The sequence below is a fragment of the Drosophila willistoni genome, chromosome 3R, assembly GCF_018902025.1.
Source record: "Drosophila willistoni isolate 14030-0811.24 chromosome 3R, UCI_dwil_1.1, whole genome shotgun sequence".
NCBI classification, from domain to species: Eukaryota; Metazoa; Arthropoda; class Insecta; order Diptera; family Drosophilidae; genus Drosophila; species Drosophila willistoni.
This window is the reverse complement of record NC_061086.1, coordinates 30,114,521-30,131,480: the sequence shown is the minus strand read 5'-3', so window position 1 is coordinate 30,131,480 and position 16,960 is coordinate 30,114,521. Positions and strand designations below refer to the sequence as shown.

Here is a 16,960-nt window from a genome sequence, read left to right as displayed (position 1 = left end):
TCTGTCCGTCTGTCTGTCTGGATCAACAGCTTATTGTAAATTAATAAAATTAGTTAAAAATTAAGAATAAATATATAAATAAATATAAATAAAAAATATAATATAATAAATTGCTGTGAAATAAAAATTTAATAAATGAATAAATTAATCAAAAGAACATTTGTATTTTGTTTTTTATTTTTGTATGGACAACACATTCAACGCAATTGTCGATGGAACGTCCTCTGACGCGCATGCAAAGAAAATCCATCGATCAATGGTCGACATTCAAAGCAAATGTCGCTGGAACGTCCTCTGACACGAACGCAAAGAAGACCTGCCGACGTACCGTCGACGTTCAGAGGAAATTTCTTTGCAAATGTCCCTCAAAACATTTTCGAAAAACCATCCGCGGACATACCGTCGACGTTGTCGCTCAGTTGTCCCGATTGTCCTTATTGCTAGGTCATCTAATGTTAAATGTCGCCGCAACTTAAATGAGCGTGTCGCCGCTATGTCCCCCAAGACAGCGGACATGTCCCCGCAAACTCGACGGAGAGTCTCCGCAGACGCGTACTGCAGGGTAACAATAAGTACACACAAACACATATACAGATACACCGTCATGTGTGTGTGAATGAGAGTATGTGCAATTGAAAATTATGTATAATCTTTTGCATTGGCCCTGTATATTTGAGCAGGCAAGATGCATTGCCCACACTTGAGTTTCAGTTTTGGAACCGAAATGCAAAATTTGTGCACATAAATTGTGGCAATTATTTAATGGTCCGGGGCCCAGAGCGATAACGCACAGACTCACACCCTGCAAAATTGGTAACACCGATTCAGGCAGGTGCCATTGTGTGTGTGTGTGTGTGTACATGCAGTTAATACTAATGAGTTATGCCCAGACACAAGCATTTTGCATTTTGAAATGTTATTGTTGTTTTTGCTCTACTATTTGGACACTGGTCAGGCACAATATTTGTCTCTACATCTGTGATAGCAAATCAAAAGGATTTACGAGCAGCATTGGCCATTGGCCCTCTGGCAGCAACTGGGAAATCTCTCTGAATTTGAGATCATTATGGCTTTTCTTCAATTTCAAGCAGATTTCCATCATCATCATCATCATCATCAGCATCAGCCGTGAGAGGGCCTTGAGCATTTATGTTCATGTTCATGTTTCAGTCATTCATTAATTAATGAACATAATTAAAATCTTTAATCATATGCTAAAATAATGAACAATTTATTATTATTTTTTTCCATTTGCATAAATATCAGCATATAAAATGAAGTAAGTAAGTCGTCTCGCCGACTTAGGTATACCATACACCAGTGCAATGCATTTTCACATGCTTTTTACAAGCATATCTTAGTATCTCGCTCACTCAATCATACGAGCACCCTAGCGCCCCCACCAGCCAACGGCCAACTCCGGCCTTATGGAAAAACGTTTATATGCATAACTCGACTGTTTTTTGTCCAATTTTGATCAAATTTGGTATTTTGCTAGATATTAGTATTAAATTTAAATGTGCCGAATTTGATTGCATAAGGTAAAAAAATAAAGGAGATAATCAAGTTTTTCAAATTACGGGGGCGGAAAAGGGCGTGGCAAAATCTTTATATAAACAAAATGTGTGCATTTACTAAGCAAATATACATACCAAATATGGTGTCTATAACTGGAATAGTTTTTAAGATAAACGCTTTTTTTAAATTGCGGGGGCGGAAAGGGGCGTGGCAAAAATTTGAAATTAACTTGATCACTGTACATACTACACGAGTCTACATACCAAATTTGGTGGCTCTAGCTCTTACAGTCTCCGAGATCTAGGTGTTCATACGGACAGACGGACAGACGGACGGACGGACAGACGGACAGACGGACGGACAGACGGACATGGCTAGATCGACTCGGTTGTTGATCCTGATCAAGAATATATATACTTTGTGGGGTCGGAGATGCTTCCTTCTGCCTGTTACATACATTTTGGCGACTTTAATATACCATTTCACCCTATGGGTGTATGGTATAAAAAGGGCTTTAAAAAAAAACTATTAAATTATATAGATACCAACATGGAGATATAGAAAAGCTGTGTGTGTCTGTGTGTGTGTGTGTGTGGGTGTGTGTGGGTGGGTGTATGTGTGTGTGTATTTAAAGCATTATAAAGTGACAGGCATATGTCAGGTCAGGCCACAACAAAATGGCCGCCAAAGCCAAAACATTGCGGTAAGCCACGCGACAGCCTGACCACACACACACAAACACACACAGGCACACACATACATATAAATAACATCAGAAATAACTAAAGAGTGTCCTGGGTGAGAGGCTGGAGAGCCAAGTGGGCGGTGGGTTTAAAGTTGGAAAAACAAGGCATCGGACCAGGAATTGATATTGAACCAATACTAGTTGACCATTGGCTTTCCAAGCGTGACAATAATAAATTTAACACAATACAAATGTAACTAACGGCGTACGTGTGTGTGTGTGAGTGTGTGAGGGTATACTAAAAATTCCATAAAATTTATGGCTCACACACACACACACAAACGTAGACTGGGTAAGAATTTTGTCAAATGCTAATTTCATGGCTCAATGAACTTTTTATTGCTCAAGTATGCAGATATTTATGATATCTATGACCAAGTATCATATATGTATGTATATTCATTTCAAACGTTCAACATTTGTTTTTCTTTAAAAGTTCAGAATATTAGACCATTCCGGTATTCCACTTGTCTAATTCACGATTTAACACATCGTGAGTGTGAGAATAATTGTCAAGTTCTCATGAGTACTTTAATTGCATTTCATTCAACTTCACACTCACCAGAGCCATACCATTAATTGAATAATTGAATTGATTAGCCTGCGGTTGTCAGTGCGGTGAATCAACAAAAGGAAATTCGTACATATGTACTTCTTGGAATATATATATACATATGTACATCATATTAAGCAAGAGAACTTCAAACAGACTTATAACTGGACAAACTGTCAAACAGTGTTTAAAATATATTTTAAAATTTGAATATAAATTAGACACTAATCTATTACTGCCTAATCTTGCCAATTCGAGAACATCTGAGCAATATTAAAAACAGTTTCTCCTTCAACTTCATTAACTATTTTAACTTTACAATTAAGCAAAAAAGCAGACTTGATTTGTAATCTTTTAAAAACAAGTATTAATCTGCTGTTCTGACTCTGAATTTTGAGGGGAAAAGAATTTAATTCGAATTTTTAAAGAGAGACAACTTTCCAGTTTAACAACAGAAATTTTGAATCCTTTTTTGGATTTGGAAAGAAACCCTCGTTTGGAATCTCTCATTCAACTTTATTTATCGCACTCTTTCTATATTTTTGAGAACCTGGTTAGTTTACGACCTATTGAAATCTAAATCGAACTTAGCCGGCTCGAGGTCAATCTTACAAAAAAAGATTATTTTAAAGGCAACACACAAAAAGATGAGCAGGTTGTCTGTATAGCCATTTCAAGAACTACCAAGTTCTATCATCAGCAGACTTTGCTAAAGAACTCCATTGAGAACTATGAAAGTATCTATATTTTTAGAATAATTTATATGTGCAGTTCTATAAAAAAGGATATTTATTTTTTAAAAATTTAAGTGCTTTTTTAAACTATGAAAATGAGTGTGACTTAAAAAGTCCAAGGGAATTTTGAAGGAATGGTAGGACTAAAACAAACACTATGGTAGAATTGTCAGGACATCCCTAAATGGCCTTTTAGAGGCAAAGAAGAGGTTGTTGCTATATTTTAGTCACAATTTAAAAGTCGGTACCAGTTTTTACAGTTTTTTTTTAAACAGAAAAAATATCGCCCTATCATACAATATATTCCTTTTCCCAGGCCAAAAACTAACTAACTAAACTACAGCCAAAAGATCTTGGAATTTATACATTTGTTTGTCACTTTGATGCTGTTTTATGAAGGGACGGATCTAGGGTTATAAATTGGCGTAACTTTGTTCTAATTTATGTAATAAAAAGTCCAAGATGTTTAATTCTTGAAGCATATAAGGATTTTTTGGAAAGTTCTGTTAATAGAAAATAATTGAAGTAAATATTGTCAAAGGACAATTTAAAATGTACACAGCATACGAAAAATTATAAATTTGTTGGACACAATAAATACTCTTCCAGGATAATGCATACTTTAAGGGTCAAATCGTTCTGGCGAACTTTTTGTTAAATAAGATAGCATCATTCATTCTATTATAATGAGAAAGAACTTTGAAGGGAAATAATTATTAGTAAATTTTAAAAGTTGTCCCTATCAGTAAAGATTTGATGATGATAAAAAATTATAGTTAATCGATGTGTAATTGTTGTGTGATATGTAGGCTGAACCAGAATTTGATTATATAATTTGGTCAAGACTCTTTAAGTGGCTATTAGCCACAACTGCCATTAGCCATGACCTTTACCTTGCTAGCTAGCATCATTTATATCCAATCATTTTAGATAAATATATGATAAGTCTATATAGATTTAACGTTTAAAACTATACTTAATCCAATGTATTGCTAATTGCTAATTAACAAATATTTTGTATTTGCTTTCATTTCTGCATGATGCCCGCCATCGATTCTTATGTTTTTGCTGCCGCTGCTGAATTGTTTTGGGGGTAATCCCAAATTAGGTATCCGATACCGTTGTGGAGCCATACAATGCCACGCTCTCCATACACCAACTGGTGGAGAACACCGACGAGACGTTCTGCATTGATAACGAGGCTCTCTATGACATTTGCTTCCGCACGCTGAAATTGTCATCGCCCACATATGGCGATTTGAATCATCTCGTTTCTGTAAGTGTAACTCTTTGATTAATCCGTCTAATGTGTATGTTTTGTGTGTGTGCGTCATTCCACCCCCCGACTACCCCCAACAACCAAAAAAAAAAAACAATCATCAACTGTCAAATGTCACATCCACGCCACATCCTTGGGGGTGGGATGTCAGGTGTCCGAGGTGGTTGTGGAGCCATATAATGCCACCTTGTCGGCGCATCAGCTATGCGTGAACACGGACCAGACATTTTGCATTGACAATGAGGCCTTGTATGATATTTGCTATCAGACTTTGCGTCTCGGTTCACCCACCTACGAGGATCTCAATCACTTGGTGTCCGTAAGTAGTCGAAACCAATGGAACTAAATAAGGAAGAGTGAATTGCCAATGTCCTGTCCTGTTAATGAGTGTCTTGCCATTGAAATCTATTGCTTACTAAGTATTCCCATTTATATTTAGGTCACCATGTCCGGTGTAACCACTTGCCTGCGTTTCCCCGGCCAATTGAATGCCGATTTGCGTAAATTGGCCGTCAATATGGTACCCTTCCCCCGCTTGCACTTCTTTATGCCTGGTTTTGCTCCCCTAACGGCCAAGGGATCGCAACAATATCGCGCTCTTACCGTGGCCGAGCTGACTCAGCAGATGTTTGATGCCAAGAACATGATGACCGCCTGTGATCCTCGACATGGCCGCTACTTGACAGTTGCCTGCATCTTCCGTGGTAAGTACAGGGGAAGGGGAAAAGCAAACACAGATGGGGGAGAAAAAGAGACAAATAGTTTTTTCTCTCCTTAAGCACCCATCATGCAATCATCCATTTAACCCCAAAGGCTTAGCCAAACAATTTTGTCGCTTTGTCATGGCCAATGGCTAGCCAGCTAAGCCGGGCCAGCAGGTGGCACACCTTGGGCAGCAGGAAGAGCGACAATTTTATTAGCAAACGCAAAGCCTACTTATGGAGGAGGCCACTGGAAATGAAAATGATTAATGCCAGTTGGCTGGCGGCAACAAAAAAGGCTGCAATCCGTCAACGCGCACGTAGCGTAAATTTGTTAGCCACCGCCAAACACCACCGAGACCGATGAGACCACCGAGCGTCTGCCATTTCCATATTATCCCATCTATGGCCAGGTCTAGGCGGGAATTTCCTCTTTTTGCGCTAATTTTTTAAATTAATAAACTGCTACGAGATGTGGCGCCCAAAAGTATGCCGCATAATATTTCATTTGGCTTTGCTCACTCTCCACTTGCTCTCTGCCTCCGCCTCTGGCCGCCAGTTTGCATTTGCCTTTGACTGATGACTCGCAAAACGCGCGTAATTAGAAATTTACTTTCAAGATCCATTGGGGAATTGTATAAAGTGTGTGCGAGTGTGTGTGTGTGTGTATACGACCATCAGCCGAAACGACTTTGGGCTTAACTAATCATGCTGAACGTGACTTAAGGCTGCAATGCCTGTCGCAGGACTCGCGTCCGTTCGTCCTTCTTTCTCTGACTGACTGCCAGAAATACTTGCAAAATAATTAATCACAAAAATGTGTTTCAACACAAAACGAAAAGCGAAGAAAAATACAAAACGCCGTACGACAGGAATTTAAACAACTTTTTTAGTTGCCTCCTGGGACTGTTTGTGCGCCTAAAAGCCGACTCCAGGTGGCAAAGTGCGCTTGTTTGGGCTTAGAAGCCGTTTAGTATTTCATATTCAGGGATTTTGGGGATTGGGGATTTCTGTTTGGCTCATCAAAGTCAACTTGCCTTTTGATGTATATAAATACAATAGCTTCTGGGGTGGATGGAGACTCTAAGAAAGCATAAGCAAAACATTTCTTCCTTCCGTAAAAAAAAAATCTGTTTTTCTTGTCTCTGCCATAATTAACAGGACCCATGTCCATGAAGGAAGTGGACACACAAATGCTCAATGTCCAGAGCAAGAACAGCAGTTACTTTGTCGAATGGATACCCAACAATGTCAAGGTGGCTGTCTGTGATATACCACCACGTGGCCTCAAGATGTCCGCCACTTTCATTGGCAATTCGACGGCCATTCAAGAGATCTTCAAACGCATCTCTGAGCAGTTTACCGCCATGTTCCGTCGCAAGGCCTTCTTGCATTGGTACACGGGCGAAGGCATGGATGAAATGGAATTCACCGAGGCCGAGAGCAATATGAACGATTTGATTTCCGAATACCAACAGTATCAGGTGAGTGTCATCAAGATTTTCGTCCCATCTTAACAAATTCTAAATCAATTTCCATTCGATCCTATCCAGGAGGCAACTGCCGACGATGATGTCGAGTTTGATGATGAGCAAGGCGAGCAGGAGGCCTACGAATCGGAGGGTCTCCAAAATGGCGATGCCGAATAACAATCCGAATAGAATTGTGTTCATATTATTTGTTTCTATCTGTAAATTAGATTACAATTAAATGGCTTCAAATACAGATGTAATAATAATTATACCAATTATCGGTTATAACATTTAATTGGATAATTTGATCTGGATCTTTGTCTGTTTTGCATTATTGATTATTCACAGGAAATTCAGAACTCGTAAAAAGTAAATTTCGCCTTGTTAGGAGTTTCATGATTCTTTCGGTCAAGTTTAGAATTCATTTCTTAATTGAGTCTGGAATGATTTAAAAGTTTACCATAAGAAATATATTTTATTGTTTGTCTGAAGTGGATTTCTTTCTCTTTAGTTTGACAAATCCATTATTGATCAATAATTGCATTCCTAACTCTGATAACATTTGATTACATTGGATAATTGACTAGCACATCCTGGCGTGCCAATTCCAGCAACATAGGATCATCAAAGAATTTATTGATAGACACATCTTCCGATAGACCCTTACGCCTTCTCGTCTTGATCATGAATTCTCGTGCCAAATGGGAGGCTTGTTGGGGCTCTAGTGGTCTGATAATTATGCTCTTATCCAGAGGATCACCGGGCACTATTTGCCAGTGATGGAACACGGACAAACAGAATGCTTGACCCTGGGTATGGGTACGCAGATCTGTTTCAAAACCAAATGAATCGATGGCGGGTATGAATGCTTTGATTGTATAGATGGGCGAACCAGACACGGGGGCATCCTGAGTGACATGGCCTCTGCAAGCAATTGGAAAAGAGACGTGTTAGAGAGTTGATTATGGCACACATCAAGTTCTCGACTTACCTCCGTCTGGCCAGTACCGTATAGACAGCGGAGACGCAATCAGCCGGCGCTTGCACTTCTACAAAAAGATAAGGTTCCATGAGGCGAGGTGTGGCCATCAAGAATGCCGAGTAAGCCACTCGACGAGCTGTTGGAATGATTTGGCCACCGCCCCGATGCAGTGCCTCATTGGCGATGACGGCATCCAATATTTTGAACTTGACATTTCGTATGGGCTCCTCGCAGAGGGGACCTTCCCTCGCACCCCATTGGAAGCCCTGTACAATTGAATCCTTCACAGCAGTCAGTAGATTTTTGTCGACCTCTGAGGGTAAAGTGTCGTCAACAAGAATATTGGGACCAGTTGTATCCGGACCAAAAGCCCAGATGGAACGAGCTGCCAGCAAATCCCAGTCGTAGTTGACCTGAAAGAATTCACCGATCCGCTTCTTATTCCAATTGATGCAGACCGTCTCGTTCTCAATGTCCTCGGCCAGGCCCTTTTCCAATGGTTCCGATATCATGGTAATCTTATTCTTCTTATTGGGTGTCTCGGCGAAGCATTTGAGTGAGCTAGTTTCCACGACAGTTTCGCAGAAGGCGACTACAGGATCGGCCACCTTGATGTCAATCTCTGAGTACATTTTCCGGAGATCATGCATTACACAATCTAGATATAGCTCGCCTGTGCCAAGGATCACATGCTCGCCAGACTCCTCAACTCGGGTGGAGAGCAGAGGATAGGACTTATTAACCTTGCGCAGGCCGTCCAACATTTTTGGCAACTCAGAGGGATTAACGGGCTCGACGGCAATCTTGATAATACTTTGCGTATTAAACTTAAGTGGCCGAAATATATAAAGATCTTCGGGAACATTAATGTCTGCGATTGTTGATGTTTTCACAATGCACTGGTCGATGCCCTCAATGAGCACCCAGTTGCCTGCGGGAACCCGATTCAATTCCACCTTGTAGCGGGCCTCATAGACCCACAATCTGCCGACTTGAAGAATGCGGGAATCCTCCTCATCCTGCAACGTGTAATTCTCGCCAAGCACACGGACCTCTTGACTGGCATGTAAAGTTCCAGAAACCACGCGAGCCAACACCTGAAAGAAGGTGCACTCGTCGTTTGGATACATCTTGGAACTGTGCACCATTAGAGTTCCGTATTGATTGCAGCTAATCATGTCGCGATAAATGTCACCCTCCTTGGGACCAGTGTAAATGTGATCCACCTTTCGCCTAGCGTTCTCCAATGGCGATTTGATGTGCTCTACACACATATCCACAAATCCGCTGCAGTCGCCCATGAAACGATTGCAAACCAAACGCAATAATGGTCGTATATTCGACTTCATCTCATCCTTGGACACTCGCACACTCAACTCGGCCAAGGTGTCCGACAAAGTGGTATCCACATCTCCGACCACCTGGGCAATAAGCTTATACATTGGCTCCAATATAAACTCAACAAAGCTGCGCTGTGCCGAGTTATGTGGCGGTTTTTTGCTGAATTTTCGTCTATTTGAATAAAATGAGAGATAAAGTAGAAATTAGCACGGAATTAATTAGTATGGGAATCACTTACGTTTTACTATTGAAGTACATATCGCCCCATAGGCGTTTAGCGAAATCCAAATACTGGACACCCTCGTAGGTATCTGCATAAAGTTTGGCAAACGATTTCAGAGTGAAGCAAAAACCGTATAGGGCACTGGCAAAGCACACATTGCCCAAAATGGGTGAGACCATGAGACTCTCATCACCTCCAGCGTAAATGCTCAGTAGGCCATTTACCTCCTCGACAATATGCTTGAGTTTAAAGTAAGCATCTTGCGGTGGCAACTTTAGCTCCAAGATAAGTCGATCAATCTGAAATCGATCAATTTTTTAGTTTAACCTATTTACTGGCACAATAATCATACTGGACTTACCTTGTTAATGCATACGGTAATGGCCAGACGTTCATGCACAGCATGCTTTAGCAGGCGTTCCGTATTGAGCATGACACCCTCGGCCGCATCGATGAATAGGACCACTCCGTCACTCATGCGAAGGGATGCTGTAACTTCGTCGGAGAAATTCACATGGCCGGGTGTATCAAATATATTGAGCAGGTAGCTCTTTTGCTTCACATCCTGCAGAACGAGTGTTACCGGCGTGGCTTTGATGCTGCAGCCACGTTCCTGCTCTGTGAACAGAGTGTCTGTGTATCGGAGGGATCGCTCCTCCATATTCTCAAACTGCGGATGTGTTTGTCGTATGAGACAGTCTACAAATGTGGTTTTGCCATGATGCAGATGACCAACGAGGGCCACATTACGTATCAGGGGTGGCGTATCCATTAGATCGGCCATGAACTCCATATCATAAGTGGTTTCCATTAAGTCTTGCTCTTTGATTTGAAACTTTAGCTTCTTCACCGGCTCTATGAGTGGTTTGTCTAGCGGTTGGGCATCTTCCTCCTGCACTATGGTTTCCACATCCGGCCCGTACACCTCCACCGCAGAGGGATAATATCGTTTGTCCTCATGCAGCACCACAGCGGTCACTTCCTTGTCTTCATCCTCTTGTGGTTCAGCTTCATCGGCATCCATATCGTCTTCCTATGTGAACGCAAGGCTTTAGCACCGTGAAATCGTGGTTCTTAGGAGTACTTACATCTTGGTCGTCCTGCACATCAGGTTGCCCATAAATACTCTGATCATCGTCCTCGTCACTGTCCAAATCGGGACCTATATAGTTGCCAAACTCATCGTACAAATCGGAATCCATTGTGTGTGTTAAAAAAGGAAATATTTATTTAAAAAAGAAACTTAGCGGTGGCGGCGTCGGCAAAACGTTTTCAGCAATGTTGCCAGAACGAAAAACCGGCAACTTTCTGGCAATACCAGCAGTATAAGGGTGACCAACACTTTACAATTCTCAGTGGCGCCAAAATTTCATATCAGCACATGCCGCCATCACACTGCATATTTTTGCCCACAAAAGGAGATTTAAAAATATATTTGACGATTTGCGTTAAATATTTTATAAATCCATATCGCAATGCAAAATTACATATTGTCAGCGGAAGAGAAGATGGGGAAATGGCATTTTTTCTAAAATTTCTATGATTTTCCTATATTGGCTTAAGTAGCAGGCACATTTTCAAAATGGATGCCATATGTCATGCTAAGGACTAATGGGTAATTTGCACCACAATCCAGGTAAACCAAGACATCAACAGGTAAACGATTAGCAGGTTTCTACTTAAATAGCCTGCCATTTTCTGAAAAGCAATTAGTCAATTTTTACGGCTTAAAAAGAAACGTCATGTGGGCGCTGTGTTTTCTACTTCTAATAGCTCATTATACCGCATTCAGCCAAGCCAAGATACAAAATGGGAATTTAAACATAATAACCAGTCGCGAAGATTGGATTAAACTGGCGGAATATCACATTGAAAACCGAAAACTTTATAATCACAAACAATACAAACCGTACGTGCCACAACCAGTTCAGGTACCAAGTGAAACCACTGATGCACCGTTAGAAACAACCACATCTTGGTCTGAAATAACAACTGAAACGTCGGAGCAGTCAACGGAACTAACTCAATCAACAAGCACAATAGCTACTGATCTAGAAGAAACCACATTAGAAACATCCACGTCCTGGACTGAAACCACAACTTCAAGTATCCCCACTCTTGAAGAAACATCAACCTGGCAAAGCATCACAACTGAAGAAAATATAGACGAAAGCAATGAAACAACAGATTCTTGGATTGAAAATACAACTTCAAGTGCATCAATTTTGGAAGAGACAACAACTTTGCAAAGTATTTTAATTGATAATAATGCCAGCACATTAGACTCAACAACGGAGTCGATTGAAAGCACAACCGAATTTACAACAAATTCCATACTCAGCACTGAATTGCCGATCACATCCACTTTGCTAATGGAGATTATTTCCACAACACCAGGATATTTTGAAACTGTTACCGAAAGTAATGACATTATAACCTCTACCACCTTTGAGTCCAGCACAGAGGAAGATAATACTACCGAATCGAATATAATATATATAAAACAAGAGAATTTCATTCCCGTAGATGATATTAATCAGTCAAATGCCAGAAAGCTAACTTATTCCTCAGATGTAATGCCAGAATTTGTATACTAGACATAATTTTGTATTTTATTCTTAATATTTTTTTTTGAACTAAACGATGAAATAAATTTGGGATTGATTAAATTTTTTGTTATTTCGAATTTTAATTTAAGTGCAGCGGCAGTTTTCGTTTTAAAGTCTGGCAGCGCTATCACCTGTTGCACAGTTGGCAAGACGGTGAAAACACATTGCTAAAAATTTTATATACAAACAGAAAAGTTTTTCAATATGAGCTTGGCAAGCATTAAACAAAAGGAATTGAAGGGCAAGAAGAAAGTGTTGCCCAAGTTGCGCACCGTCCTGGCCAATCCTTACAAGCAATACTGTCCTGTATTGCCCGAAAATGAACTGCAGCAGTTTTGCAACATTTTGGAAGAAGCCAAATCTAACTTCGTCAGTAAGGGAGGTAAACCTCCAATGAAAAACTTCGCCAGTCACTCGCACATTAATCTGGGTCTGGAGAGCTGTTTGCGTGCCATTCATGGCCAGCGATTTTCTTGTATTTTTATATCCCTGAGCCTGAGGCCGACGCATCTCATCCGACTGATCGGCACCAGTGCATCCGTTAAGATACCAACTGCTAGCATTTTTGCCCAATCCAAGCTTGAAGATCTTACATTCAAGCTGTTTGGTGTGAAATCAATGGCCCTGACCCTTCCGCTAGAATTGAAAAACATTAGCGAGGATTTGGATAATTGGGTGACCAAGCATCAGAGGCCACTTCCAGCCAAACCCATTGTGAAAAAAAGAAAAATAAAGGAAAAAACAAAGCTTGAGATGCCACCAGCACCAATTAAAGAGCAGATAGATACACCTGATGACGATCAAGATAAACAATGGACTGGTGATTATATATCTTGTTCGAACAAACAGACATTGAGTAGAATAGACCCACAATTGGAGGCACAACAATTGGGAGTTGCTCTTACTAATTTGGCAATGAAAGCAAAAGAAAATCCCCTTGAAACCGAATCCAAGGTAGACGAAACGCCCATGGATGATGATGCCATGGAAGTGGATGAACCAGAGAATCTCGAGGATACAGAGGATGAGTTTTTGGAAACGGATTTGTCCAGATACCGTCCACTTACTATCAATGTTATCCGACAAAATCCAAACAAGAAGCCAAAGAAGAAGCGCAACAAAAAACCGGCATCAAAAACAAAATAAAAATTGGCAACGCGACCATAAAACAGCTGTTAATGTTAGGTTAAGTGTGCTTTTTTTTTGTTTTTTCTATTTTGTTACGTTTTTGGAGCAATGTTAAGGAGATTACGCCAAATAGCAAAAGTTGCCGAATCTGTTTTAAGTACTTCGTCTGTGGTAATTAGAGCACGAGAGAATGTGATTCCCGCCCAATACCAACAACAAGTTGCTTCACTTCACGCCAGCCATGTAGCTTTAAAATACAACAAGAAATCCTCTCGTGCGTCCGAGGACCTGGATAGTGACGATGAAGCAAATGATGAATTCAAGGATGAGCGCGACTCCAAGGTGGTCAAAGCCAATGTCAACTCCCTAAGAGCGGATCTCTTACTGAAATCAGGTCTTGGCATGGCCAGAAAGTGAGTGAATCTTAGAGACATAAACTTAAAAGCAGGGAAAACTTATTTTCTTATTAATTTTCAGCAAGGTGGAGCTTCACTTCTATGAAAGCAAGATTCGGGTCAATGGCAAGAAGCTGCAAAAGAAGAGTGTTCAGGTAAAATTCCTAAAAATTTTTCCCTTGCTCATGTCTAATCTATTTTCTTTTCATTCAAATGCAGCTTGATGTGGGAGATGAAATTGATGTAATACGTGGTTTCAGTCAAACGAATCCCTCTCATTTGGTAATCTCGCGTGTTGTCATACTATCCGCCAACGATCGAGAGGAGGGACTTAGTGTGCATCTACGTCGCTTTAAATCACTGCTCATTGAGAACTATCGTGGACCGAATGCCTATAAGTCATCGGAGCCCGCAACGCACTAAAACTATTACAATGGAAAATACAAACACAGAGAGGCTTAGATTTCTTTATAAACTTGATTATTTATGCGTAGTTTTTAATGTGTGTGTGTGTGTGCGAGTGTGTACACAAAGCTTACTTATCGATCCCGAGTTCCGCTTATCAGCAACATTGCTGAACTCGATGCTACCACACGCGGCACTTGTCGGCTTTAAGATTCATGGGACTGCCAAGTGAACAATTGTATGCTGCGGCAAAGTCCTCGCTATTGCTGACAGCACCAAGGACTCGATATTTGTCCATTGTATGCTCATTGGTTAGCTCCTCCCAATAGTGCTCCTCCTTATAGGCGGCACACCACACCTGAGCAAAGCCTAGGAAAAACAGTTGCTCCGGCGAATGATCCAGGCCAGGCATCTGTTCACTCTTCGGTACAAATGTCTCGTTAGCTGCAATGGCAGTAGCCAGTTGATCCTTTATGAAATTGCGATAGGCGCTCAATGCTTCCCGCAAGCCACCGCTGTCTGCTATATTCTCGTCCTTGGTTTGATTGCCATTGATTTTGCGATTAATCTCTGGTATCAAATAATTATTATAATGATCCACATAGCACTGAGCACGCTCTTTGAAAACTGCGCCGGATTTCTTCGACCACCAGTAACGTTTTTTGCCTTGACTATCGAAGTTGGATCCAGTCGTATCGAAACCATGGGTGAATTCATGACCAACCAAATAACCAATTGTTCCAAATTTCAATGAATTCGGCCACGACTGATGGAAGGCAGGCGGATGAAGTAATCCAGCCATTACATTAATCGAATTGTCTATGTTATAGTAGAAGGCATTCACTTGCATTCCCATTACCAATTCCAAGGGTTTCGTTTCGTTTGACAGTTCCATGTTGTGATGGCCATTGAAACGATTCATATAGACCCTAAATCGTTTGAGATTTATATTATTCTGGGCATATGTACCATCTACAAATGTAAGGTTCTTCATCTCCCGGATTAGACGATCGATTAACTCGTCGTCCTTAAAGCTACCGATGCGCGACTCAATAGTCGATTCCTTTTCGAGGGCCTCCTGACGTGTCTCGGCATCCAGCCACTCGGCATTCTCTAAAACCACACGCAAACTCTTCCGTAGTTCGTTGATAATGGCCTTGATTTCGGAATGAATCTCTTCGCTGAAGTATTCCTGCAATGCGTTTAACAATTGACTTTGTTCAAAAGGTGAATGGATTTTGTTGTACTTACCAGAAAATAGAGTTTATCGAGCAGGTACGGCAGCGAGTGTTGGATAGTGAGCTTGCAATAATCCCCCTGAAACTTGACATCTTTTAACTTGGCATCCATTGTGTACAATAGTTTCATAGCCAAATAATTGGCCACAGCCGGAGCATGTTTGATGCATACTTTATCTAATTCCTTGTAGTAAAAATCACAGACTCGTCTAAGCTTTTCGGTGGAAAAGTTCTGCCCATTCCAGGCAATCTCATAGTAGTTGGTCCATTGGGCAAACGGGGGAATTGCGTTGATTGTTGTCATTTCGTCGCACTTGTCCTCATCTTCATCGAACTGATCGCTGATATTCAGGGCATCGTGCCAAAATGCAAACACGCCGTCAGTTACCTCATTTATCTTCTCCTCAGTCAGTCCAAAGGCTTGCAAATATCCACGCATTCGCTCCTCGTTCAGTTTAAAGCCTCGTGTCTCATTAGTTTTAATGTTATCGCTGTGGACGATGTACTCGAAACCCAGTTGGGGTAGACTGAAGAAGGGAGCAAAGGGATACTGCGGCAGAATGTCCTCGTTAATTAAGCCTCCTACTCCGTAATTAGTGAGATGGGCACTCATGTTGAACCAACTAAACTTATCCGCTTGCCATGCCGTGCCTTCAACGGCCGGGAAACCACCAATAGATTTGATAAGGGCCAGATAAGCGGGGTCGGCAGCTGGCAGTGGCTTAAGATCGGCCGTGAGGCAGGCATTATAAAATTGTTGTGCAATTTGTAGCTCGGCTTCGTAATCCAAATCAATAGCTATTGACATTTTGGTAAGCAACTTTTCTGTCACATCGCTCAGTGTGTAAAAAATGTCCAAGAGATTGCTTCGCTTGTGCGATGACTGACGATCCTGCTTAACGTTTTTCCAGTTGCCACAGGCATACTCATAGAAGTCATCGCACGGAGAGACTGAGAAATTCATATAGCTTTTCATGCGATCAGCATAAGATTTAAGAGCATCTGCTTCAGTATTCTCTGTTATAAGATTCTCATTCTCGTTTGCATTTTCCTCCACTTTTACATTTTCCTCCACAGTCGTATTTCCCGCCACAGTCGTGTTTAAGGATTTAAGGGTATCGGCATCAGGATTCTTATTTATAAGATTCTCCTCCACTTTTACATTTTGCTCCGCTTTTACATTTTCCTCCACCGTCGCATTTCCCGCCACAGTCGTGTTTCCCTCCACGTTTCCTCCAATTTCCTCCACTGTTGGCTTAGCCACACATGTCATCAATAAGATGCTCACAATGAGCACCCACAATATCCTCTGCGTCATTGATCGATTTGAATTAATGAACTAACTACTTGGCACCGCTATCTCTATCACCAGCACAATTTCTATTGATTGACGTCCGTTCTTTTGTTACTTCTGCTTAATTCCGAATCTAATTTAGAACTGCCCGACACTTAAACTTTTTAAACGATTCAAGCTCTCACACTCTCTGCGCAAAGACTTTGTTAATCAGGCGGAATTTGTAAAAATTCTCAGTGCTTGACCTATGCTAAATCTGATTAAAGATTTCAGCTCATTCATAATTTCAAAGTTGGCGGGAGCACTAACAAAATCGAGGTTGCCACCTTTTGCAAATTAGTGT

At 41.0% G+C, this 16,960-nt stretch overlaps 5 protein-coding genes across 5 annotated transcripts in view; 3 read left to right on the top strand and 2 right to left on the bottom strand.

The window, feature by feature from the left end:
* The window catches only part of LOC6649577 (tubulin beta chain), a 32,481-nt gene extending 25,204 nt beyond the window's left edge, over nucleotides 1-7,277 (top strand). The window contains exons 4-7 of the mRNA XM_002072015.4: nucleotides 4,659-4,826; nucleotides 5,269-5,533; nucleotides 6,692-7,014; nucleotides 7,084-7,277. Of these exons, the coding sequence (XP_002072051.2) occupies nucleotides 4,659-4,826; nucleotides 5,269-5,533; nucleotides 6,692-7,014; nucleotides 7,084-7,179 (852 nt within the window). The 3' untranslated portion in view covers nucleotides 7,180-7,277. The remainder of the gene's footprint in view (nucleotides 1-4,658; nucleotides 4,827-5,268; nucleotides 5,534-6,691; nucleotides 7,015-7,083) is intronic.
* A 172-nt stretch (nucleotides 7,278-7,449) lies between these two features.
* LOC6649576 (116 kDa U5 small nuclear ribonucleoprotein component) lies at nucleotides 7,450-10,853 on the bottom strand. The gene is made up of 5 exons (XM_002072014.4): nucleotides 10,637-10,853; nucleotides 9,910-10,581; nucleotides 9,564-9,847; nucleotides 7,994-9,496; nucleotides 7,450-7,926 (listed from the first exon to the last, which is right to left on the bottom strand). The coding sequence occupies exons 1-5, from the start codon at nucleotides 10,748-10,750 to the stop codon at nucleotides 7,569-7,571; spliced, it is 2,931 nt and encodes a 976-aa protein (XP_002072050.1). The 5' UTR covers nucleotides 10,751-10,853; the 3' UTR covers nucleotides 7,450-7,568.
* Nucleotides 10,854-12,292: 1,439 nt separating this feature from the next.
* LOC6649471 lies at nucleotides 12,293-13,320 on the top strand. The gene has a single exon (XM_002072012.3). It carries the CDS (start codon nucleotides 12,362-12,364, stop codon nucleotides 13,301-13,303), a length of 942 nt encoding a protein of 313 aa, XP_002072048.1. The 5' UTR covers nucleotides 12,293-12,361; the 3' UTR covers nucleotides 13,304-13,320.
* Nucleotides 13,321-13,329: 9 nt separating this feature from the next.
* LOC6649470 (mitochondrial transcription rescue factor 1) lies at nucleotides 13,330-14,160 on the top strand. Its single transcript, XM_002072011.4, has 3 exons — nucleotides 13,330-13,698; nucleotides 13,763-13,835; nucleotides 13,900-14,160. The coding sequence occupies exons 1-3, from the start codon at nucleotides 13,394-13,396 to the stop codon at nucleotides 14,101-14,103; spliced, it is 582 nt and encodes a 193-aa protein (XP_002072047.1). The 5' UTR covers nucleotides 13,330-13,393; the 3' UTR covers nucleotides 14,104-14,160.
* Nucleotides 14,139-16,834, bottom strand: LOC6649469 (neprilysin). The gene is made up of 2 exons (XM_002072010.4): nucleotides 15,337-16,834; nucleotides 14,139-15,277 (listed from the first exon to the last, which is right to left on the bottom strand). The coding sequence occupies exons 1-2, from the start codon at nucleotides 16,639-16,641 to the stop codon at nucleotides 14,267-14,269; spliced, it is 2,316 nt and encodes a 771-aa protein (XP_002072046.1). The 5' UTR covers nucleotides 16,642-16,834; the 3' UTR covers nucleotides 14,139-14,266.
* Nucleotides 16,835-16,960: the final 126 nt, after the last annotated feature.

What these genes read in the sequence shown, in the direction of transcription:
- LOC6649576 (XM_002072014.4), bottom strand. Translation starts at nt 10,750, where the DNA reads ATGGATTCCGATTTGTACGATGAGTTTGGCAACTATATAGGTCCCGAT. An exon ending in ATGTACTTCAATAGTAAAAC is followed by an intron (nt 9,497 to 9,563) that starts GTAAGTGATTCC and finishes TTATTCAAATAG; the next exon opens with ACGAAAATTCAGCAAAAAAC. An exon ending in ACGGTACTGGCCAGACGGAG is followed by an intron (nt 7,927 to 7,993) that starts GTAAGTCGAGAA and finishes AATTGCTTGCAG; the next exon opens with AGGCCATGTCACTCAGGATG.
- LOC6649471 (XM_002072012.3), top strand. Translation starts at nt 12,362, where the DNA reads ATGAGCTTGGCAAGCATTAAACAAAAGGAATTGAAGGGCAAGAAGAAA.
- LOC6649470 (XM_002072011.4), top strand. Translation starts at nt 13,394, where the DNA reads ATGTTAAGGAGATTACGCCAAATAGCAAAAGTTGCCGAATCTGTTTTA. An exon ending in GGTCTTGGCATGGCCAGAAA is followed by an intron (nt 13,699 to 13,762) that starts GTGAGTGAATCT and finishes ATTAATTTTCAG; the next exon opens with CAAGGTGGAGCTTCACTTCT. An exon ending in TGCAAAAGAAGAGTGTTCAG is followed by an intron (nt 13,836 to 13,899) that starts GTAAAATTCCTA and finishes ATTCAAATGCAG; the next exon opens with CTTGATGTGGGAGATGAAAT.
- LOC6649469 (XM_002072010.4), bottom strand. Translation starts at nt 16,641, where the DNA reads ATGACGCAGAGGATATTGTGGGTGCTCATTGTGAGCATCTTATTGATG. An exon ending in TCGATAAACTCTATTTTCTG is followed by an intron (nt 15,278 to 15,336) that starts GTAAGTACAACA and finishes AACGCATTGCAG; the next exon opens with GAATACTTCAGCGAAGAGAT.